This window comes from Falco cherrug, chromosome 7 (assembly GCF_023634085.1).
Source record: "Falco cherrug isolate bFalChe1 chromosome 7, bFalChe1.pri, whole genome shotgun sequence".
Taxonomy (NCBI): domain Eukaryota; kingdom Metazoa; phylum Chordata; class Aves; order Falconiformes; family Falconidae; genus Falco; species Falco cherrug.
In genome coordinates this window covers 42,821,247-42,841,906 of record NC_073703.1, presented here as the reverse complement: position 1 = coordinate 42,841,906, position 20,660 = coordinate 42,821,247, and the positions used below count along the sequence as shown (strand labels likewise).

General features: G+C 40.1%; 1 protein-coding gene across 2 annotated transcripts in view; it reads right to left on the bottom strand.

Moving 5' to 3' along the window:
- CCDC88C (coiled-coil domain containing 88C) overlaps positions 1–20,660 on the bottom strand; it is a 102,099-nt gene that overhangs the window by 26,331 nt on the left and 55,108 nt on the right. For both annotated transcript variants that reach the window (XM_055715820.1, XM_055715821.1), the window contains exons 8-15: positions 20,297–20,481; positions 19,648–19,729; positions 19,044–19,202; positions 12,913–13,059; positions 11,353–11,497; positions 8,673–8,854; positions 4,975–5,112; positions 1,024–2,094 (exon numbers count right to left, since the gene is read on the bottom strand). In XM_055715820.1, coding sequence (XP_055571795.1) covers positions 1,024–2,094; positions 4,975–5,112; positions 8,673–8,854; positions 11,353–11,497; positions 12,913–13,059; positions 19,044–19,202; positions 19,648–19,729; positions 20,297–20,481 — 2,109 coding nt within the window. The remainder of the gene's footprint in view (positions 1–1,023; positions 2,095–4,974; positions 5,113–8,672; positions 8,855–11,352; positions 11,498–12,912; positions 13,060–19,043; positions 19,203–19,647; positions 19,730–20,296; positions 20,482–20,660) is intronic.

The following is a 20,660-nucleotide window of genomic DNA, read 5'->3' as shown; positions in this document are numbered from 1 at the left end:
AAATTTGCAGAAGTATGAGAAGGGAAAGATTAAAAAGGAGCCTTCTCAGAAATGCTATTATTTACTTATTTTTAAGGAAAGTTGGATAGAAACACAACTCAGGACTTTCAAATGTTTGTGATAGAACTTTTGTTACCCTCCTCAAAATTACACTAATGCTTCCAAACGTAAAATAAAAGTAAATCTTCCAAGTAAGTAATTGCTTACTGCATTAGTCTGGCTAAACTTATTTATTTCACTGCAGCATTGACCATTTTCTTTTGAATGCTCTTTCACAGGAATCCTGTTTCTGGCAGGACAACAGCAGCTGGGGCAGGCAATGAGAGCACATGGCAATAACCTGAATCCACTCATAGGCCACTTGTAAAAGTGTCAGGTTCTGGCACACACATCATTAGTTTGCCAATATCCTAATGCTAGGTGTGTATTCTTAAAAAGATCACTAGTAGGAAAAGTGCAATTAGGGCATTCTGCAGTGGAGAGGGCTGCTGGAAGAGATCAGAGCTGCTCTCACTCCACAGGGAAGCTTTTGGAGGAGAACACTGTAGATAGCTGCAAAGCAAAAACTTGATGCAGCTGTTATTGAAAGTGTTAGGTTGGTCATCTGGGATGGTTCTTGTCTTGGCTATGTCTGTTTTAGGACAGGGATGTATCCTCAACAGGTGCTCCGATTTCTACACTTAAGAGTCAGTCTCTCTGCTGGAGTTCTCATGTTAGCAAATACTTTATCTAACTCTGTGACCACAAAATTATCAGAGTCTTTGGTTTACAGCTACCATGTGGGAGCTGTGTTAAAACCCTATTCTGCATGAGAAAAGATGTCATTTGGAGACGTGTTTGCAGACACCAAGTGGTACACTGCAGTTTTTGGTATGTTCCACTTTCCAAGGCCACACTATCCAGCAATGGCTGTTAAGGCTGTGAAGATATCCTAGCTCATGTATTAACTAGTCATGGGACAGATGTCTCCCTTTGTACTTCAAAGAGCTGAAATAAAAAACCATTAGTATTATTTTTCCTTACCTCTCTCAATGTAGCTAGTGTTCTTTTATCAATTGTAACTTGCTTTAGGAGATCTTTATTGTCCTTTTCAAATTCTTTCAGCTTATTAGATGAATCTCTGAATCGAGCAATTTCCTTTTCTAGTGTCTTGTTTTCTTTCTCAGCAACTGCCAACTTTACTGTACTATCATCTAAAATAGCATCTTTCAGCTCCACTTGCTGCCAAAGCCGTTTCGTTTCTTTCTCCAGCATTTTTTTGTCTTTCTCAAGCTGAGACATTTCTTGTTCTAGGGTTTTGTTCTCCTTTTCTAACCTCTCCAGCCGTTTGGCAGAAATCTTTAGCTCCTCAAGGTTTCTCTGGAGGACCTGATTTTCACTCTCCATTCCTTGTACTTCTTTTTCTAACTCCTGGATCTTTTTGCTGCTGCTCTCCACAATTTGCTGAAGTCTCTGGTTTTCAGAGTTGACACTCTGATAACTTAGCTCCAACCTCTCCGATTTCTTGCTCATTGCTTTTAATATTTCCACATTTTTTCTTAAGTCCTCTTTCTCCCTCTCCAAATCTTTATTTTCTGCTTCTATTTGTGCCATTTTTGTACTGGTAAATCTCATGGTCTCCACCACTCTCCTAAGCTCCAGATTTTCTTCATCCAATTGCTTGTTGTCCCTTTCCAGATCCCCAAGCCGGATAGAAATATTCTGCAATGTGTCCAGGGATTTTCTTAGCTTCCTATTTTCCACTTCCAGATTCCCATTTTCCTGCTCAAGAACTTCCACTTTTTCTGTCACTATTTTCATCGCTGCTGCCTTCTTTGTAAGTTGTTCATTCTCTCTCTCCAGCCGATGGAGCTCTTTTTCCATTTCTTCCACTCTTTCCACTTTTTCTTTAACCTGGTCAAAATCCTTTTGCAATTGTTTCTTCTCAAATTCCAGCTTGTTCAGTTTGCTACTAGTCTCTGTAACTGTTTCGTGAAGGATCTTGTTCTCTTTTTCAATATCTTTTACTCTTGCCTCGCTGCTCACTTGAGATCTTTGTCTCAGGGATAAGACCACTTGATTAAGGTGATCATTTTCTTGTTTAAGGTCCTTTATCTACATAAACAATAAAAAAAGTCAAGCAAGTGTTACTCATCTACCTTACAAAGCACAGTATAAATTAGTCCTGAAGCAGACAACTGTTAACAAAACCACATCCATTTAATCCAAGACAAATTTCTCAACAGTTTTCACTGACTAAACCCAGAAACCAAAACTAATGAAAAAAATTGTTACCTCCGGTAACCCATCACTGTAAAAAATTAAAAAGTGTTATATTCCTGCTACCAGCCAAAAAGTTCAAGACAGGGAGAAAGTAGACAGGAAACCTTCAGAGAACACCTTGAAGAATGTGCTTTGTTAGGAACCATTCCTAATAAAGCTTATGTTTCTATCTAGGTTTACATTCATCTTTGGGATCCGAAGACACAGATTATCTCCGATAAGGTGTCAGAAACCCCAAAACATTTGAAAATTTACAGCAATTATAGATCTCATTAAGAATACACTTCCTGTAAGAACAGTACACTTACCCCAACTGGTCACCTTTCAGCTGAAGCAACTGTGACTTAGTCTGCAGTTTGCATTTGATTCTTACCTATACACATCCACATAAATCAAAAGGAACTTAAGACTTGAAAAAACAGACCCTGCCCTTTCCTGACAATTAAGAATACTTCTGGGTTTACTTCCTGCCCTACCTGTGAAGCATTCATTCAGTACTACTACAAAGTCTGTATGTGTTCTAACGAAATGTAGGAGTCTGGTGGTAAAGTGCAGTTTCCCAGGCAGAAGTCTAGGTAAGAATCCATCAAGATGAAAAGCACTACCCAAACAAGGTATCTTCTTATTTAACCTTCACCCCACAGAACTTAGGAGTAAATTTTAATAGAGGCTGCAAATATACAGACCAGACTTCAACGATCTGTGCCTATATTTCCCTCGCTAGTCAGATTAATATAGATGACACCTTGCACTAAGCTTTAATAGGATAGTTTCAAGGCATTGCATATGAACTGCAGCACAGCAGTAAAAGCTAAGGTGCATTTAAAATATCAACCCAAAAGACATAAATGCTTTCTCACCATCTTTTTAAAATACAGCAAAAATGTTGGGTGGCTAAAAAACCCCCAACCAGACCAAATGAGGACACACAGCTGGCAGAAGACCAATCTTCAGCAATAAAAATAGGGCTTTATTTGCACATCCTAAAACCAACCGGTGTCCCATTTAGTAAGATTCAGGCCTTTTTTCCCCGCGAAGAGGGAAGCGTTGTCCTTACAACAGCCTGAAGATCCCCCTATGGTAACAGGAGCAGTAGCTAGCAAAATATGCTGTACTTTTTTGCATTTTACTTACATTTGAAAAAAACTACTGGCTAACTGGGGAGTTCCCAGTTGACTGGACTAGAGGTTAGTCAATGTGATGCCCATCTACAAGAAGGGCAGGAATGAGGATCCGGAGAAACTACAGGCCTGTCAGCCTGACCTGGGTGCCGGGGAAGGTTATGGAGCAGATCAGCCTGAGTGCCATCACGTGGCATGTGCAGGACAATCGGGGTTCAGGCCCAGCCAGCATGGGGTTATGAAAGGCAGGTCCTGCTTGACTAACCTGATCCCCTTCTGTGACAAGGTGACCCGCTTAGTGGATGGGGGAAAGGCTGTGGACATTGTCTACCTGGACCTTAGGAAAGCCTCTGACACCATCTCCCACAGCATTCCCCCGGAGAAACTGGCTGCTCGCGGCTTGCATGGGTGCACTCTTCCCTGGGTAAAAAACTGGCTGGATGGCTAAGCCCAAGGAGTGGTGGTGAGCGGAGTTACACCTGGCTGGGGGCCAGTCACAAGCGGTGTTCCCCAGGCCTCAGTACTGGGGACAGTGCTGGTTAGTATCTTTATCAATGATCTGGGTGAGGGAATTGAGTGCACCTTCAGTGAGTTTGCAGACAACAGCAAGTTGGTAGGGAGTGTTGATCTGCTGGAGGGCAGGAAGGCTCTGCAGAGGGATCTGGACAGGCGGGACCCATGGGACGAGGCCAGTTGCATGAGGTTCCACAGGGCTCCATGCCGGGTCCTGCACATGGGTCACACCAGCCCCACACAGCGCTACAGGCTGGGGGAAGAGCAGCTGGAGAGCTGCTGGTGGGAAAGGGCCTGGGGTGCTGGTCAACAGCCAGCTGAATACAAGCCAGCAGTGTGCCCAGGCGGCCAAGAGGGCCAACAGCATCCTGGCTTGTATCAGACACAGTGTGGCCAGCAGGACTAGGACAGTGATTGTCCCCCTGTACATGGCACTGGTGAGGCTGCATATCTCAAATCCTGTGTCTAGGTTTGGCCCCTCACCGCAGGACAGACCCTGAGGTGCTGGAGCGTGTCCAGGGAAGGGCAATGAGGCTGGTGAAGGGTCTGGAGCACAAGTCCCATGAGGAGCAGCTGAGGGAACTGGGGCTGTTTAGCCTGGAGAAAAGGAGACTCAGGGGGGAATCTTATCGCTCTCTACAACAAGAGGCTGTAGGCAGGTGGGTCTCAGTCTCTTCTCCCAGACAACAAGCGACAGGACAAGAGGCAACGGCCTCAAGTTACACCAGAGTAGGTTTAGATTGGGTATTAGGAAAAACTTCACTGAAAGGGTGCTCAAGCATTGGAACAGGCTGCCCAGGGACGTACTGGAATCTCCATCCCTGGAGGTGGTTAAAAAACTCATATATATGGCCCTTAAGGACATGTTTAGTGGTGGACTTGGCAGTCCTGGGTTAACGGTTGGACTCAGTGATCTTAAAGGTCTTTTCCAACCTAAATGATTCTATGAAATTCAGCCTCCACCTAATAGCTCTCTAATTGCCCTGCCTTCCCTGAGAGAACTAGATGTTCTAAATGGCATCACTTAATTACCACTACTGGGCATACACTTTCATATTAACATTTGTGAAGTTTGTACCTGTCTGTCTTTGTCAGCTTTTAGAGTCTCCATGACGACTTGTAGCTGTTCTTTATCTTTTATCAGCTCCTCACTCAAGGTCTCCAGATCTTGATTACTTTGCTTCTCTTTTTCAATTTGATTTTGCAGCTTCTCAATCTGTGTGGACAGAATGCATCAAAACACATTAGCCACAGCTTAACACAATGACTATTTAGTAACTTTAAGTTATTTTGAAGACCAGCGAGGAACAAGATGGGCACTATGGCTGAAAGATGTAATCATTCCCTTCTGCAGCTTGCCAGTCTCAGTAGAGGAAATGGAAGTTTTGTTTTTCTCACAGTGACAAGAATCTCCTTCATGCCTGTTAAGATCAGAGCGTATAAGGTACAGAAGTAAGAAATGCTTCACCTGCCTGCCTGAATGCCCTGTTTTGGTCCTGTCATCAGTGACTGATTAAGTTTCTGGTGCTCACCCTTCTGAGGGTCTTCCCTCCTCCTAGCCTCTCCATCACTGATGGCCTTAATCTACCAGTGAATGTGGAGGAAATTATTAAGACAATTCAGGAAGCAACACAATTTAAAAAAAAAAAATAATGATCAGGAACAGAGGAAAAGCACTGGAGTTTCCAAGTTTACCTTCCCTCTCTATGCTCTGCTAGCCCTCTGCTTTCCCCAGCAGGTGACAATACTGGATTTGAAAGACTTGCAAATAAGGTCCCAGTCCTACAGTGAACAATGTCTTCTTACTCCCTCCTTTTGAAAGTTGTACTCAAAGTAGTAAGCACTGGAAAGCAGTAGCTCTTCAGTATTTAGAAGGAAGAGGTTCAGAAAGCTAGGCTCCCCAAGTCAGGATTGATTCTTTTTTATGCTTCCAAAGTACTGTGAGCACCTACAGCTCTGCACAAGTACCAGCTCATCTTCTTGTGTTGTATTACAAACTTTGCCAACAGTGAAAATGTCAATGCAAAAGATATTAACAATAATTCTTACAAGTGGGAAATAGCTGGAGGCTGGGCTCTGCCTATGTCAACATGTGCCTCATTACGGGAAGTGTTTAAACAAGCAGAGGCTGCCCAGATTGGAGATAAGAAGGATTTAACAGTTAGAAACCTAACCACGTTAAGGTTCATTGCTCTCAGAGGAGCTGTTCAGAGAAAGCTGGAACAAACTCAGTAACTCAGCAATAGCTGGTCTTCATTAGCACCTCCCAGAAAACTGGAGGCAAGCAAGAAACTACTGTGTACAGCTAGTTTCAGTCCAAGAAGTCAGGAACGCAGAGAAAACAGGTACTTGGACTGCTACTACTTGACTGTGTCTGAAATGAGGGTTTTCTATTATTAGCTCCTCTGAAAAGATTGCAAGAAAGGAAAAAAGGACGTACATGACTTTTCCTTCGTATCATCTCTTCTTCTACTACCTGAATAATCTTGTTCTGGCTAGGTGATCCTTCCAAACACTAGATCAGTAGATAGCCAAGCATACTCAAACAATGATTTTTGAAAGTCTCACACAGTGGATGAAATCTGAGCCCACTTAAACAACTTTGGGGAGGCAAGAATTTACTATGGGTATCTCAGGAGTTACAAAAAAACTCCACAGGCACACAACATCTGAGAAAACCACTTTTTATCTCTTGTCCTGTGACTTTATACAGGCTTGTCTTTAACAGTCCTTAAGAACCGTTGCTCTCTCCTCTGCCTACTGTAGTAAACATTCTTTAATGAATCAGACAGACTTCCCCTATTATCTCCCTTTCCCCTAGCACACTCCCCTGTGGGCATGCATACCCTCTAATTAAAAGGATACATGTGTGAGAAAAAAAAACAACGTTAGAGAAACAGTTTTTAAAAAAAACAATACAAAACAACAAATTCAAACATCTCAAATCAAATTATTTTACACATCAGGTCTCTGTACATTCAGAGGTAACTGCATGCCTCACAGACTATAGAATACTATCTACTCCTTTTTTTTTTCCTCCAAATGTCCCTGAATGATAGGTGAAGTCCATCAACAACTAACTGGCCTGTGGCATTCAGTCAACAGCTCCCATCATATTCTGTGTTCCTTTGGTGAAGAGTTCAAACATTACAATTGCTTTTAATAGCAATTATTTCTAACCGCCATTTTTTTCCTCGTTGGTCTGATATGTACAAGGCCCCCTTTTCACCACACAGGCACTCCCCACCAGTTTTTTGCCTTATGTAACTACCAGACCATGTAGGTGACCCCATCATGTCAACACACTCATCATCATCAAAAACATCAGACTAATTCTGGAATCAGAACTGTTGGCACCAGTACAGTACCATAACAAGAGGTGCCCACAGGAATTTTTCTGAGGCAAAGCCAGAGCTTGCCCCCAGTTGTTCAAATGATTTAAATTACTCTACACCACAGGTATCTGCTGAGTGCTTTATATGCCTTGATCTCAAATTTGAAGCATGTAAATTAAAGCTGGAGTGAATTACTCATACATAACAGGTCATAAACAGGAGCGTGGAAGGAGAGGTAGAGTGATCTGAACTTTTACAGTTTTTCTTGTTCACAGAAAAAAACCAAGAACCAGAACCGGTCTCTCAGCCTGGCAAAAGAATCTCTCCAGAAGCCAGAATGAACCAGTGATGGATATCTGTTCTCCTTGGTAGAGAAACTGGCACTCTGCTAGTTACAATCTGATAATCCATGACAACTTTTCATATCCAAATTCTTTCTCCCCTTGTCCTTTAAAGCATTCAGTTATCCCATAGGCAGACCAGAGAAGAGTAAAATCTTTGTATTATTGTCTAGCACACACACAGGTTACAGTAGTAATGGGAAAAGAGAAATTAGCCTCATGTTCTGGATAATTTAGCAAAGGTAGGAATGTGGAAAAAACTGACATGGAATTTTTTTTATAGTCAGACTAGCAAGCACCCTCCTTCCCCATCAGCACTTGGCTCAATTAATTAGAGTTCAGGATGCAAGTTACTAGCCAGACAAAAATAAAACTAGTGGTTGGAGGCAAACTGATCACTGTGTTTCACAAGGACAAGCACCGAGCTGGCATTTGAGCTAAATGTAATTACAGTTAACGACAAGCGTAACACACCTATATTAAAATTTATTTTTATAAAGTGATGACCTGCATGTTTGTTACAAAGATTAAAAGAACCCAGATCTTTGCAGAGAGGGAGACACTAGAGAACATCTAATAGCCAAAAGGACAAAACAAACAAAAAGAGTTGATCCAGGACTATGGAGACCTAGTCCTGGAATATTTAAAAGCTTTTTTTAAAAAAGACTTTATTTTTGAAAAAATAAAAAAACCCTGTGTGGTTTATTTGCTTTACATGGAAACAATATTAAAACTTTTAAACAAACAGAACACTTCAGTGTGGCCGTAGTTCCTTATCTAGTAGTGACTGCTAGATGACAAAAAGGGACATAATCAACAGTATAATCTGACACAGGTAAATGAGCACTGAAAGATTATCTTTTATGAAACAGGAACGGTTGATCTTACAATGATGCACCTAAGTAGGCAGTGGAATAGAAGACAATAGAATACATGAATGTCAGGATGCAATTATATAGATGGGCCCAAAAACACGCCCAATCTTCTGGAGAAGATGTGGGAATTCCCTGCAATCCCCCATAGTCCAGGAATGCCCTACAGCCCTGTGTGCACTGTGTTTAAAAACCAAAGAGCACTGTTTGTTCCTGTGAGCAAATTACCTTTTTGCTAAGCTGTTGATTTTCCTTTTCCAGTTCCACAAACTTTAGGCTGCTCTCTCTGGAGGTCACGGAGGCATCTCTCAGCTCTTGGATTGTGTTCTGCAAGCTCTGATTATCCTTCTCTAGCTTCAGTATGCGACTGGAAGCACACTCATTCAACTCAAACACAAAGGACTTTCTGGCTGTTGAAATATGAGAATCAGAAGGTGGCACCAACCAATTCACAAACATCTCCCTTCCCAGGTCCTTAAGATTTACTTGTAACTGCAGTCAGATCCTCACCATTTCAGCTTGACTGCTAAGTAAACACTGTTAAAAACAGAACCCATTTTCACAGATAACAATTAAGACTTTTAATAAATAAAGAAGTAACTGAACAAATAAAAAATTCAGAAGGTACTTACTTTGCTAACTCTTCTTAAAGTTGCTTTAGCCATGTTAGTAGCATGTTTAATTTTAGTAGCAAAATACACTTTGATACCCTCTCAAGCTTCCATCAGAGGAAATAAATTGAGGTAGAAAGTGAACAATTGTGAAGTGTGTGTTAAAACCAGCAAGATGGTGCATTTTCAGAAGCTAGTGAATATTAGGTATTCAATCATATTTAGCCATGGAAAAAGATTCTTACAAAAGTGAGTTCCAAAGTTTATCTTCACAGCTACTTCATCGAGAATATGCTGTCAGGTACCCAGGTACCCAGGCACAGGACATCCATCAGAATGTTGATCTGAGAGAAGTGTCTGAAGTTGAAACCTCAGAACTAACAAAATTTATGCAAGATTTACCACAGATATTTCATTTTACTCTACATGTTTGTAGATCAAAAGTTTCACTACCTCTCAGCCCTAACTCCCAGCACCAAAGGTTCATTGTTCTGTTCATTTCTTTGCTCAGCACCTTAATAATCATAAGAGCAACCCTCTGTTTCACATGGAATAATTGCTACCCTTCACCGCAAAACCACATTTCATATGAAATTGACTTTAACATTGTCTTTACATCTCAGAAAATCATTTATTCCTCCTAAATAATCAGCACTATTACATACAGCAAATGAGCACTTTAGAACCAGCAAGTTTCTGAGAATGGGAAAATCTCATTTGTCTCTTATGGAGAGCATCACTCATACAGTTTTGGTTAAATGAAGACTCAAATAGTAAGCTAACTAAACACTCCAGTTGAGTTTTGTCCTGAAGCAAAGCCCATCTAAATTAATTTAAAAAATAAGCATGGGAAAAAGTATTTTGAATAAAATATTCTAAACCAGCAGGTATAATCTGCTACCTGCCACCCTTGCAGACTCAACTTGAAATCCAGGAATTTTTTTTCTTTTCCAAAGGAGCTTTGCAGACTGACTCTATTTGTACAAACAAGCTGCATTCAGAACAGCAACATGCATTGAAATGGAACTTCTTAAACAGAATTGTTATAAAAATAGGATAGCACTTCTGTGAAATAATTTTAAGTTTCATGTTCTTAGGGTTTTTTTTAATTCAGGCTTCCTTCACTGTTTTTCTTTTATCCCCTACTGAATACGAAAGATTACTGACATTCTCATTCTCAGTTCCTCTTATTCTTTTTTCTTTGCTTAATCAGAGGTTCTGGAGGTGCTGAAACCCTAAGCATCAGTGCAGCGAAGGAATCTCACCTTTTTCCATTTTTTGTTAAACCACTCCGTTGAGCAAATTTTGAAAGTTATGCTTAACGGAAATGAATAAATAAGAGAACAAAATTTAACTAGCATCCTTCCGTCTACTACATCACTAGTGAAACCAAATCGGGAAGGGGACTAAACTTGCTATTTGAAACAAGCCAGAAAATTAGTTTTAAGTTTTCCTGAAATACTCTCCATCCAAATTTTGAGATGGAGTAAGTTTTGAGAGAACTGTGTTTTTTCCCCACTCACTAATATAATCAGCAATATCCTTGATTACACATAAGGAGATATAGAGTGCCGTTCACCTCTCAGGCTAAAGTAAACCTGCTTTGCAAGATTAATTAAAAGTAACAATTAATTAGCCATTAATCTTAGTAAAGAGAACTCAGATCCTAGACAGCAAGTAGATTTGACAATTGGTGTCAGGCACACATTCAGTTATTATACAAAACAAAGCTTTTCTTTTAGATAGCTTTACTGAAAACTGAACATCTGCTTACTCTTAATTTGTTCCTTTGTCTTCAAGTTAAACTGTTCCTGGTACACAAAGCCAAACATGCAAGTCTTGGCAGAATCAGGTAAGTAATCAATAGAGGCTGCACATTGACCTGCACAAAATAGCTTGTGTTTCCCAATTCCATTTAGCGTTGTTATTTAAGCTGGTATTACAGACAGAATGAATGTTAGACACAGAAACCAATGCTAAAACCTGACTAGTGAAGGAAGCATTAGTTATGTTTGTGATAGTTATGGAAATCAAATCAACCATTCAAAACACCCCCAAAAATCAGCCAGTTATTTTAACTGCCTACATTTTTTAGTACCTAGTAAAAATAAATGACTTCAGAATACACTACTACTTCCTGGGACTTAAAGACCAGCTAATTGTCTGTACTAATTGTACTAAAGAATACTAAAGATCACAGACTCCTCCCAGCCATTCAGTTAGAAATATCCAGTGTGACATTTCTGTCTACTCTGAAAGAGACAACAACAGCAGCTACCCCAGCTGGTGGTACTCACTATCTGCAAGATCTGTGCTTTTAGACAATTGTTCTAGCTCCCAGCCTAGGTGTGCAGACTCGTTCATGCTCTGTTTCTGTGCAATCTCCAAGACCATGTTCTCCTCCAGCAGCTCTTCAATTCTCTTCTTGTCCGTGTCCCGGTCCTGTGCAAGACATGCATCAATGAAAATGCATATTCAGCTTATCTGTAAGACTGTTGGGTCAGCTGAACTGCTACACACACAACACACATTGAAAACAGAAGACTCTCCTGAAACATTGGGTGATTTTACAATGAAATACATGTACACCATTAAACGTTTGCTGTGGGCTACCATATGTGCCACAGAACACAGTGCAGAGATACCCAACTGGCCCTGTTCAGTCAGCTCAGGTCCATGACACACTTCGAGGGAGGGTGACTGGAGTGAGAACATACTGGGTGATGACAGGGCCAGTACAAGCCAGGACTGGTAAGGCAGGCTGGATTCAAGCTGTCTCCAGAGCGAAGCTCTACAAAAGCATGTAGTATCATGCACTGACACACTGGAGACTCTGCAGATATAATCTTGAATTCTACCAAGCTTCTTCAATTCATCACATCAAACTTGGATCCAATCGTATGGATCAGCAAGTAACATCTGCCTCGTAATCTGGGTTCTAAAATACCCAGAAAACAGATCTGGAGAATGAATCTAAATCCTCTGACTATTTTGGCCATTTGCACTTGTGGCAGCTGAACTGATGCCTCAGACGACCCCAAATTTTCAGAAAGCATTACCCAAAAATTGATCAATTCACCCAAAAAAGCATAATTCAAAATCACCAGCCACTTTTGAAAAGCTAAAGTATGACATGACCCTTATAATGCCCTGAATCAGTCATTAAACTTAACTCCACACAGCATCCTCAACATCTTTGTTTCCAACAGACCCTGTTGGAAACCCTATACAGGCAAATCTACAAGAATTCAAAATATATAATAAGAGATAAAAGGATTGTTAAGTAAAATACATAAGATTAAAGAGTATTTATTATTTCAAGTGGGATTATAAAACCCAATATTCTTTTTGTTTGCAGACAATCTGCCACTTCTTGCGTTTCCTTTTCTATGAAGCAATAAGCCATGTCTCAGACTTACACAGAAAGGATTCTGGAATTTTGTGTCTTTTACAGCAGTAATAGATTCTTAAAGTCACTGGGGGTTTTGTTTGCAATAAGAAAGATCATTTACTACAGTAGATTTCATTTCCTACTTCCATGAGATTTCTACTTAATGGACAGATTTTCGTATCTCTTTCATCTATATGTACAAGAGCAACCTGTATTTTAAAATTGAGATACACCTTCTTGCATAAAATTAAATCATCAGTCTCACACAAAGCAGTACTGGCAGTATTTACACTGTTAACATTACAATATTTCAAGAATTCATGCACACAAATTTCAAACTGAAGACCTCTGTAAATGCAATGTTTATTTATTTGTCTTTCTCCACTGGTTTCTGTCACTGCAATCAGTGGTCTAGCATAAAAATAGAACTTTAAAAAAATAGCATAACGAAAAAGAGAGTGCATACCAGCTCTACATCATGAAGTTTGGACTTCAACTGCAAATTTTCCTTCTCTAATTCATGCAGTTTATCACCACGAGCTCTTGCTATTGTTAGCTGTTCTTCTAGCATAGCCTTTGTTTCAATTAATATGATGTTGTCCTCCCTTAACTCCTAGAGAGAAAAAGTAGCAATGTTAACCTCTTTACAAAAACTGACTTTTCATAGACCAGGTGACTTTCATAAACTGATATTGCAAAACAGAAGAAAGAAATTTGATATGTTTCTCTGTTTCATAAGAAATATTTTTACCTGGTATTTTACTGGGAGATGATACTATGTTTAAATATATGTGAGTCATTAATGCAAAGTAAAATTGTATTTCTTATTGTTTTTTCCTGAATTTTGTAAGTTTAATGGAGTTCCTTTTGCTTTATATGAGACTAGGTCAAGAGGTGGACCAAAGAGACTCAAGATGCAGAAGAACAATTGTTCAATTCCAATTCCACTGTTATAATACCATTTCCTTAGCCAATTCACTGTAGTCCCCAGTTCAAAAGAGATTATTTACTTTCAAGGGATGTTATAGCATATTCAAAACACATTGGCGAGCACTATCCATCAATATATACTATGTTCATATCCTTGCCTCAGTACACTTACATGTAAATGTCTGTTTAATAAAGTTTCTCTCATGGACAGAATTTTACTTCACTTACACAACAGAAGCTGTTTTATACTTATCGCTTATCACACACCCTGTGTGTTAAGCGCACACACACACAAGAGCACTAACTGCACAAGCCCATGTTGCTTATCCATTACAGTTTGTGTATCTGTTTTTACTGAGTAAAAACTTTAACTTACTATTCTGCTATAGTCACAGCATTAGAAACAAGTTAATTATACTGCACTCTGAACATTCCTTGCAAAGCAATAAATGAAGGTCTGTGCATTAATGTATCTCACCTTCAGAAATGTGAAATGTCCAAAGCATAAAATCTGGCCATGTATTCTCGGTCATGTTTTAAACACATTTATGAAATTATTAAGATTAAATGGGTACAGGAAGAATTTTTGCCCAGAAAAGTTACAATGGGGCAAGAAGCAGATCATATGATTCTCTAAAGAAAATTTCCGTTCGTCTTTCTTTGCTTTTGTCCCTCCCTATCCCCTCCCCTGCTCCAATGAAATATGCTAAACCAGAAGACGTGCACACAGGCAGGATGAAAAGCTTATGGCTTGGCAAGTTTATTCCTGGGCAACTGTCTTCAAAATATTCTCTCCGCTGACATCAGTGCTTACATCTGCCCTCTCAGACCACAAAAATCCCAACCAAGTAGATTCCTGAAAGATCACCAGGCATGAACAAATGACCTTCACTGCTTAATCAGCAACCACCTTCTCTTTTTTGGTAGTAGAATCAACCTTAACAAGCCTTACGTGGCTCAGTTATTTGGAATTCAGAGGGGAAAAAAAAAAGAAAAAGAAAAAAAAGACAGCTGTAAAGCACAAGTTAAGGGTGTCTGATTGACAACCACTCCTCTTGTCTTTTGATATTGCAGGGGGCCATGATTTAATAGCCTTATTTAGCAAGTAATATTAGTTGTTTGCTGGATCTTGACTGGAGATGGCATAATACAGAAAGTCTACTTTATGTGGTACCATATTGCCCTTGATCTCTCAGTGGGTCAGTTACCAACTTGGAAAACATGAGAGGAAAAATTTCCCTACTACAGTAGCATTAAAAGGACAAGTATGTCAGTGCTTGTGAAGCGGTTCAACTACCACAATTAAAATGTCTGACTATGCAAGTAGCTAAAATAATAACAACAATATCGAAACTCTAATTTTACAGAACCTGCATTTTGGGCCAAGTCTGACCCAACAGGGTCACTCTGGGGTGGACAACCTGAAAAGGCTGACACTAACCAGATGGCAGACCAGAGGAAATATATGACATAAAATGTGCTGGGTGTCATGTAAGCTGCCAGAATACCTGTAATGAAACAGCAACATAACAAGAGTTTACTTTGCTAGATCATCACGCTCAATCTGGACCACAGCCTTAAAAAGGTGGTGTCTGACCTCAAAAACACGGTGTCAGAACTATTCCCAAAACTGCCTACCAAGCAGGAACTAGTTACTTCAGTGTTTCATGAAGAGTCAAGTTATGCGCGCCAAGTACATACACATATCCAGGAGCAAACCACGCATCCCTGGGAGCTGCAATACATGGAAGACTGAAGCACTTTCCATAGAGTGCCCAGGAGGGGCAGACATGTCAGTTCAAAGCAGTTCTGATGAAATCTTAAATTAATAACCTGGTGGAATTGCCTGCAATGGTGAGGTCAATGTTGCTCACTGGTGTATCCATGATCTGAGGTTGTCTTAATATTGAAAAGTTTGTATAATTTAAATAATTACTCCATGAGAGCTTTGTAGAGCTACATCTCAAAGCCTGGAAGGTAAAACTGTCCTAACTAATGTCAGCACCAACATCTCACAGAAGTTGCTGGGATAACATAGTTGACCTAAAAATGTGTCTGGCTACAAATCATACTTCTGAGACCCAGGTGGTCATGTGATGCCGGTGCTTCCACTGGGATTAAGGTTTATTTTTTCTTAACTAACAAACCTATCAACATTATTTTGTAACTTTGAGTTTATTTTTAAATCAACAGCAAAAATAGTTGGCTGTCGATTCATTACTTTTTTTTAAATACACTGAATTTACTAGGCAAGGGATTAAACCCCTCTTCATTTTATATCACTTAAATTGTGATGATTTAATATCTAACATATACAAATCCTGCTTTTGTAATTTCTAACATAAATTATATATTGTTGTTTGATCCTGGATCACTGTGATTCGAAATAGCTTTCAGAATGTGCATTGTGTACTCACATGCTCACAATTACCTCTGAGGGTAGGCAGTTGCGCAATCGGGGTGTGCTGCTACTGGAAAACGTTTTTAGAAACTAAGGTAGCAATGAGATTGTTTAAATCTGAAACTAGAGAATTTGCACACCATCCAGACCTAGTTATTAGAGTTCAAACCCCTCCTTTCTGGCAGTTCAGGAGTTGCCTCTACTGAGCCATGACACAGTAATCATCTTGTGACAATCAAACATTGCCTTGGACAACTATATGAAAACATATAAATGTGAGATGAAAACATTCACAGAAATTCCTCCTATCATCCCGCATGGAAACATGATTGCATTCAGGAGGAAGAAGAGGCAAAGCGGACTCCCTGGCCTCAGAAAATAATCTTATCTGCTGCAGCAGTGCAAGGTTCAATGGAGAGGAATGCTGGAGGGAAGCTTCACATTGGAGAGAAGCACCTCCTTAGAGGAAGCCCTGCATTAAGCATGCTCCCCCGCATTCACAGTTACAATGTCACTAAGCCACCCCAGGAGTAAGGTCTCCAGAGCATATTGATCTCCATGTTCCTTGAAGAATGGTCAAACCAAAATGACATTTCTGAACAACTTTGTCAAGACATACAGAAAAGGAAAACACACATGCCTAAACGTGTTATGCTCACTAGAGAAAGACTTGTTCCTTTTGCAATCCTTCTGCAATAGCTCCTTAAATCTCTTCCTACCACCACTGCTGGTTTGTGTTGTGTGCTTTCAGAAACTACTTGTAAGCTTGTATGTAATTCCTAAAGCTCGTTACGGTATCATACACAGAGTACATTCCATATTTTTCGTTCAAACTACCAAACATGTATATGAACTAAAAGAAAGAAAAGATTTTTAAATGCTCATTAATAGCTTTTTGCATTGATGCACAACGGTAAATCCACTTTTTCTTCCCACTTAACGATTTGACACTGCTTATTAACAACCCTGTCAAGACCCTATGAGCTTTAAGACATCACATTACCATAGAAGAGTAGCTTATGCTGTATTTTACACACATTTTCACTGCTGCGCCTCCCTAAGATTTGTTTTAGAGCTTAGAAAGCCAGCTGCAACCAGTAAATGCCATGAGATGAATCAGCAGTGTACCATCTAGTGGTAAAAATCTCTACCACGTTACATTCCTGCACAAATTTTGCAGCTTGGGATTGGTAAACCAGTTTTTTTGAGGGAGTGGGAGGAAACTGAGCAGTCACTGAACTGACTCCAGCCATTAACTCTTCTTTCGGAGGGGTGGAGGACTTCAGACAAAGACAGAAAACTGAGGGACCATGGCAAGTTGGCTACCATGCACAGCCTTTGTGCTACTCATGACCTTAAAAAAATACAGAAGAGTGCCCTGTGGAATCCTCTGACTGTATCAGTACAAAACCAGTGGAGCTTGCCTGATGCTGCCACTGCTCAACACTGGCAGTCTATGGCTGTGCCAAGACTGATCAGTGATGGAAGAGGGAGTGGTGAGAATGTGAAACCCTCTGGCTATTCTAGACCACAAAGCAGCCTGCAGACAGCTGTGCCTGCCGCAGGTTAGAAGAGCTCAGCCCCTACAGCAGCGGCAACTTTTACTAGAGGCCACACTGTGGCCAGAATTAGCAAAGTGCTGTATTGATGGGAAATATTCTTTGTCTCACTATTGTATTTCAGGGAGGTGTCCTTGGAGAGCCAGCACTCATCTCTGACATTCAATATTTTCACCAAAAACTGACAGGATAGAAAAGGGAGTAAGGGAAGTTGGAACAAATTTGAAACTGAAGTGGAGGTTTCTTTACTGAATGGTATGTTGAGCAAGATTAGAACGCAGGCATCAGAGCAGGAAACTGCTGGCTCTAGGACAAGCAAGGAGGCTGAGAACTCAAGAACAGAAATAACTACTCCCTCGATCTCAGATGAAGACAAGACTAAAAAACTCCTTTCCTAGCTCCAACTAAACCATCTGAGCAGCAGGTAAGCTACTCCAGTGCACAGCCAAAAGGGAAATACCAGGATGCCATGCTGATGGCTAGTGTGCCATGTTAATGCACGACTGATTTGCCCGCTTGAGGGAGGATAATAGAGACAGCCAGAGCTTCATACTTCCTAATGTAAACTTGGAATTACTGAGCAGGGAGATAGGCTTTTGTGGTCTATTACTACATTTAATATCCACCCATTTTAGTGAACCTATTCATAAGAAGCAGCAGCTAGCTGGCCCCTTAGGTCAGAGAGGGGAAAAAAAATCACCTACAAAGAGTTTATAGAGCAGAAATAAGGTCTGTGTTCTCAGCCAGAGGCCTGGCAAATGCGAGTTTCAACACCGCTCTTCTACCTCAGACCTGGATTTTATTTAATAGTGAGGGTGTCAATTATTGAACCTTTGTGTGTTCAGCAAGTCCTGAGACTTCACTTGAAGTGTTACATATGTGGATTGGCAAGAGTTTAGGTGAGAACTGCTCAAAGAACTGAAAGAACCAAACATTAGGGTAGTCTGACCTAAATTTAAGGTCAGCCATACTGTGAGCAATGAGTTTGTCTAGATGATCACCAGGGTTCATTCCAACCTGAGTTAATTAATAATTCCAGGATGGGCATAGCTGCGGGTGAGTAAGCTGAGTAACTAGCATTAGTGCTGGAACAAAGCTATAAGTCTCTCATTGACATACCTTACACAGGGCACTAGGGAAGATGCAAATTTTATCTCCTTTCTACTACAAGCAACAGCTGCAAAAAGGGGTGGCTTACATTTGTCATCTAAGGTCATGCTTAAAAATGCCCAGCCTTTGTTGCATTTGCTACAAATGCCTAAGGAAAAACACCCAGACATTAATTCAGCTAATTTATATATGATATTTAAAATGCTGGTCAAAGGAACAACTCTGAAACACAGGGATTTTACCTAAGAGTAAATTTTCAAGGCTAGACTAAAGGTCTGGATTCTCTACAAGAGGCATCTAGAAAGGTCTGTCCTGTTTAGCCACATAATGCTGACCTAAGCAGAGTGTATTAAAACCAATGGGTATTATTTATTAGTAATAGTTTAGCTAAACTACTTAGTTTAGCAAGTCCTTCTTGCCCCTGAAAGAAGTTTTAATGTTGCTAAATCAACGACTATAACACACATTATGAAATTTCTACTTGCTCTGATGTTTTGCTACAGTCAGCTCAATGACAAATGACACATGAACTGGTAACACAACAAAAGCCAAACATTAAGGATTGCTCAGCAAATTATTCTCCCAATTTTCACTTGCCTCCATGCGAGCTTTGTAAAAATCTACATCATGAAGTTTTTCTTTGCAACGAACAAGTTCCATCTCAAGTCTCTCCACACGGTTTGCCCTCTCTCTCAGCGAGTCGAGCTCATCTCTGTATGCTCGAGCAGAACGAGCATCTGAGGCCAGGTGGATATTCTGTGAGAAGTGAGGAATAAGCAGGGAGAAAAATCTTAAGTTAATACTTTAAAGCAGGTTCTTTAAATTTTATTTTTATTTATATACTTACTTCTTTTAAACATAGGCAAATACCATTCCCCTAGTTCAGGGGGAAGAGAATTCTTCCACTAGCCAGTAAATTCTCTCTGTGGCAGAGAGGTTGTTCAGCCTGTTGGCACCCTGACATTTCTAATGCCTCATGCTGCATATGCTTCAGGCATTACTAGGCTATTTGCAGCCCAAGATGAGACTGCTCTCACCAGTTAAGCTGAAAGTGTTAGCATTGCATAGCCATAATCAAACAGGTTGCTGGAGTAACTCGATTTCCTCATTAAAACACAGACATACTTGCATTTTTAGCCTCACACGGAAAGAAGCTTTTTTAAATAGGGAAGACTGTCACAGTAAAATGAGCCCATCTTACCTCTTGTTTTATTTTTTGCAGCTCTAGAGTGAGCTGCTCAACTTCATGTTTAGAATCTACAAGCTGTTCAGACTTCTCTTCCCTGAAAAGGTAGAAAAATCTTAGTAATTACACACACACAAACAATACTGATTATATGGACTCTACTAGAAATCTGGAAAGGAAGATAGAAACTTCCTATCAAATTTTGAACATAAAGCCTCTTTGTCATGACAGCTTCATAAAAGCAAGAGGTTTTTTCTGATGAACCTTTATCAGGGTTCTGAGCTTGCAACTCTGTTTTTATACTAAGTACCTCTGTTTAAATCTCATTGCTGCTACTGCTGTCATAGCTAGCTTCACTGGCCTCTGGAATTTCCACTAATAATTAAGAAGTGCAGCTAGCAGTTGACATTTTGAAGAGCAGAAGAGAGAGATAAGATGCAAAAAGAAAAATGGAAGTAGCCATCACTCTGTATTTAAAGATACAATGTGTCTTAAGAAAGAAGAAAGCTTCCTACTCTCATCAATAAAAAAAATTTCTAAAAGATGTGATTCTGAGAGCTCCCATAGAGGCCAGCGTACCAAAGCCAACAAGCACCTGTATTTTCAGGATGCACAAGACTTAATATACAAGTCTCTCTAGAAGCATAAATCACTCATGACTCACAGCTCCTGACGGATTCTTCTCAATTTAGCTTTTGTGTCTGCCAGCTCAACTGCAAGGTGCTGCTTGTCTTCATTAGAAAGAGGGCTGGCTGGGTTTGGTGAAGAATCTGGACTTGGTGCTTTCAGAGGACTTAGTGGTTGCTGAGACTGCAGATAATCTCTCTCTTGAGTGAGATCTACAATGACCTAGAAATACAGGGAAGTATGTAGTGTCAAGAGACAAACAGTATAACTATACATTGTTTTTCAAGTATCTAAAAATTATTTATAAATGTAGAAAATTATTAGCCTGGCATTATACAAAGTTCAAGTGATACCAGGTGGGAAGGTTATACAGAGGAGAAAAGCAATCTCCACTACGCTCA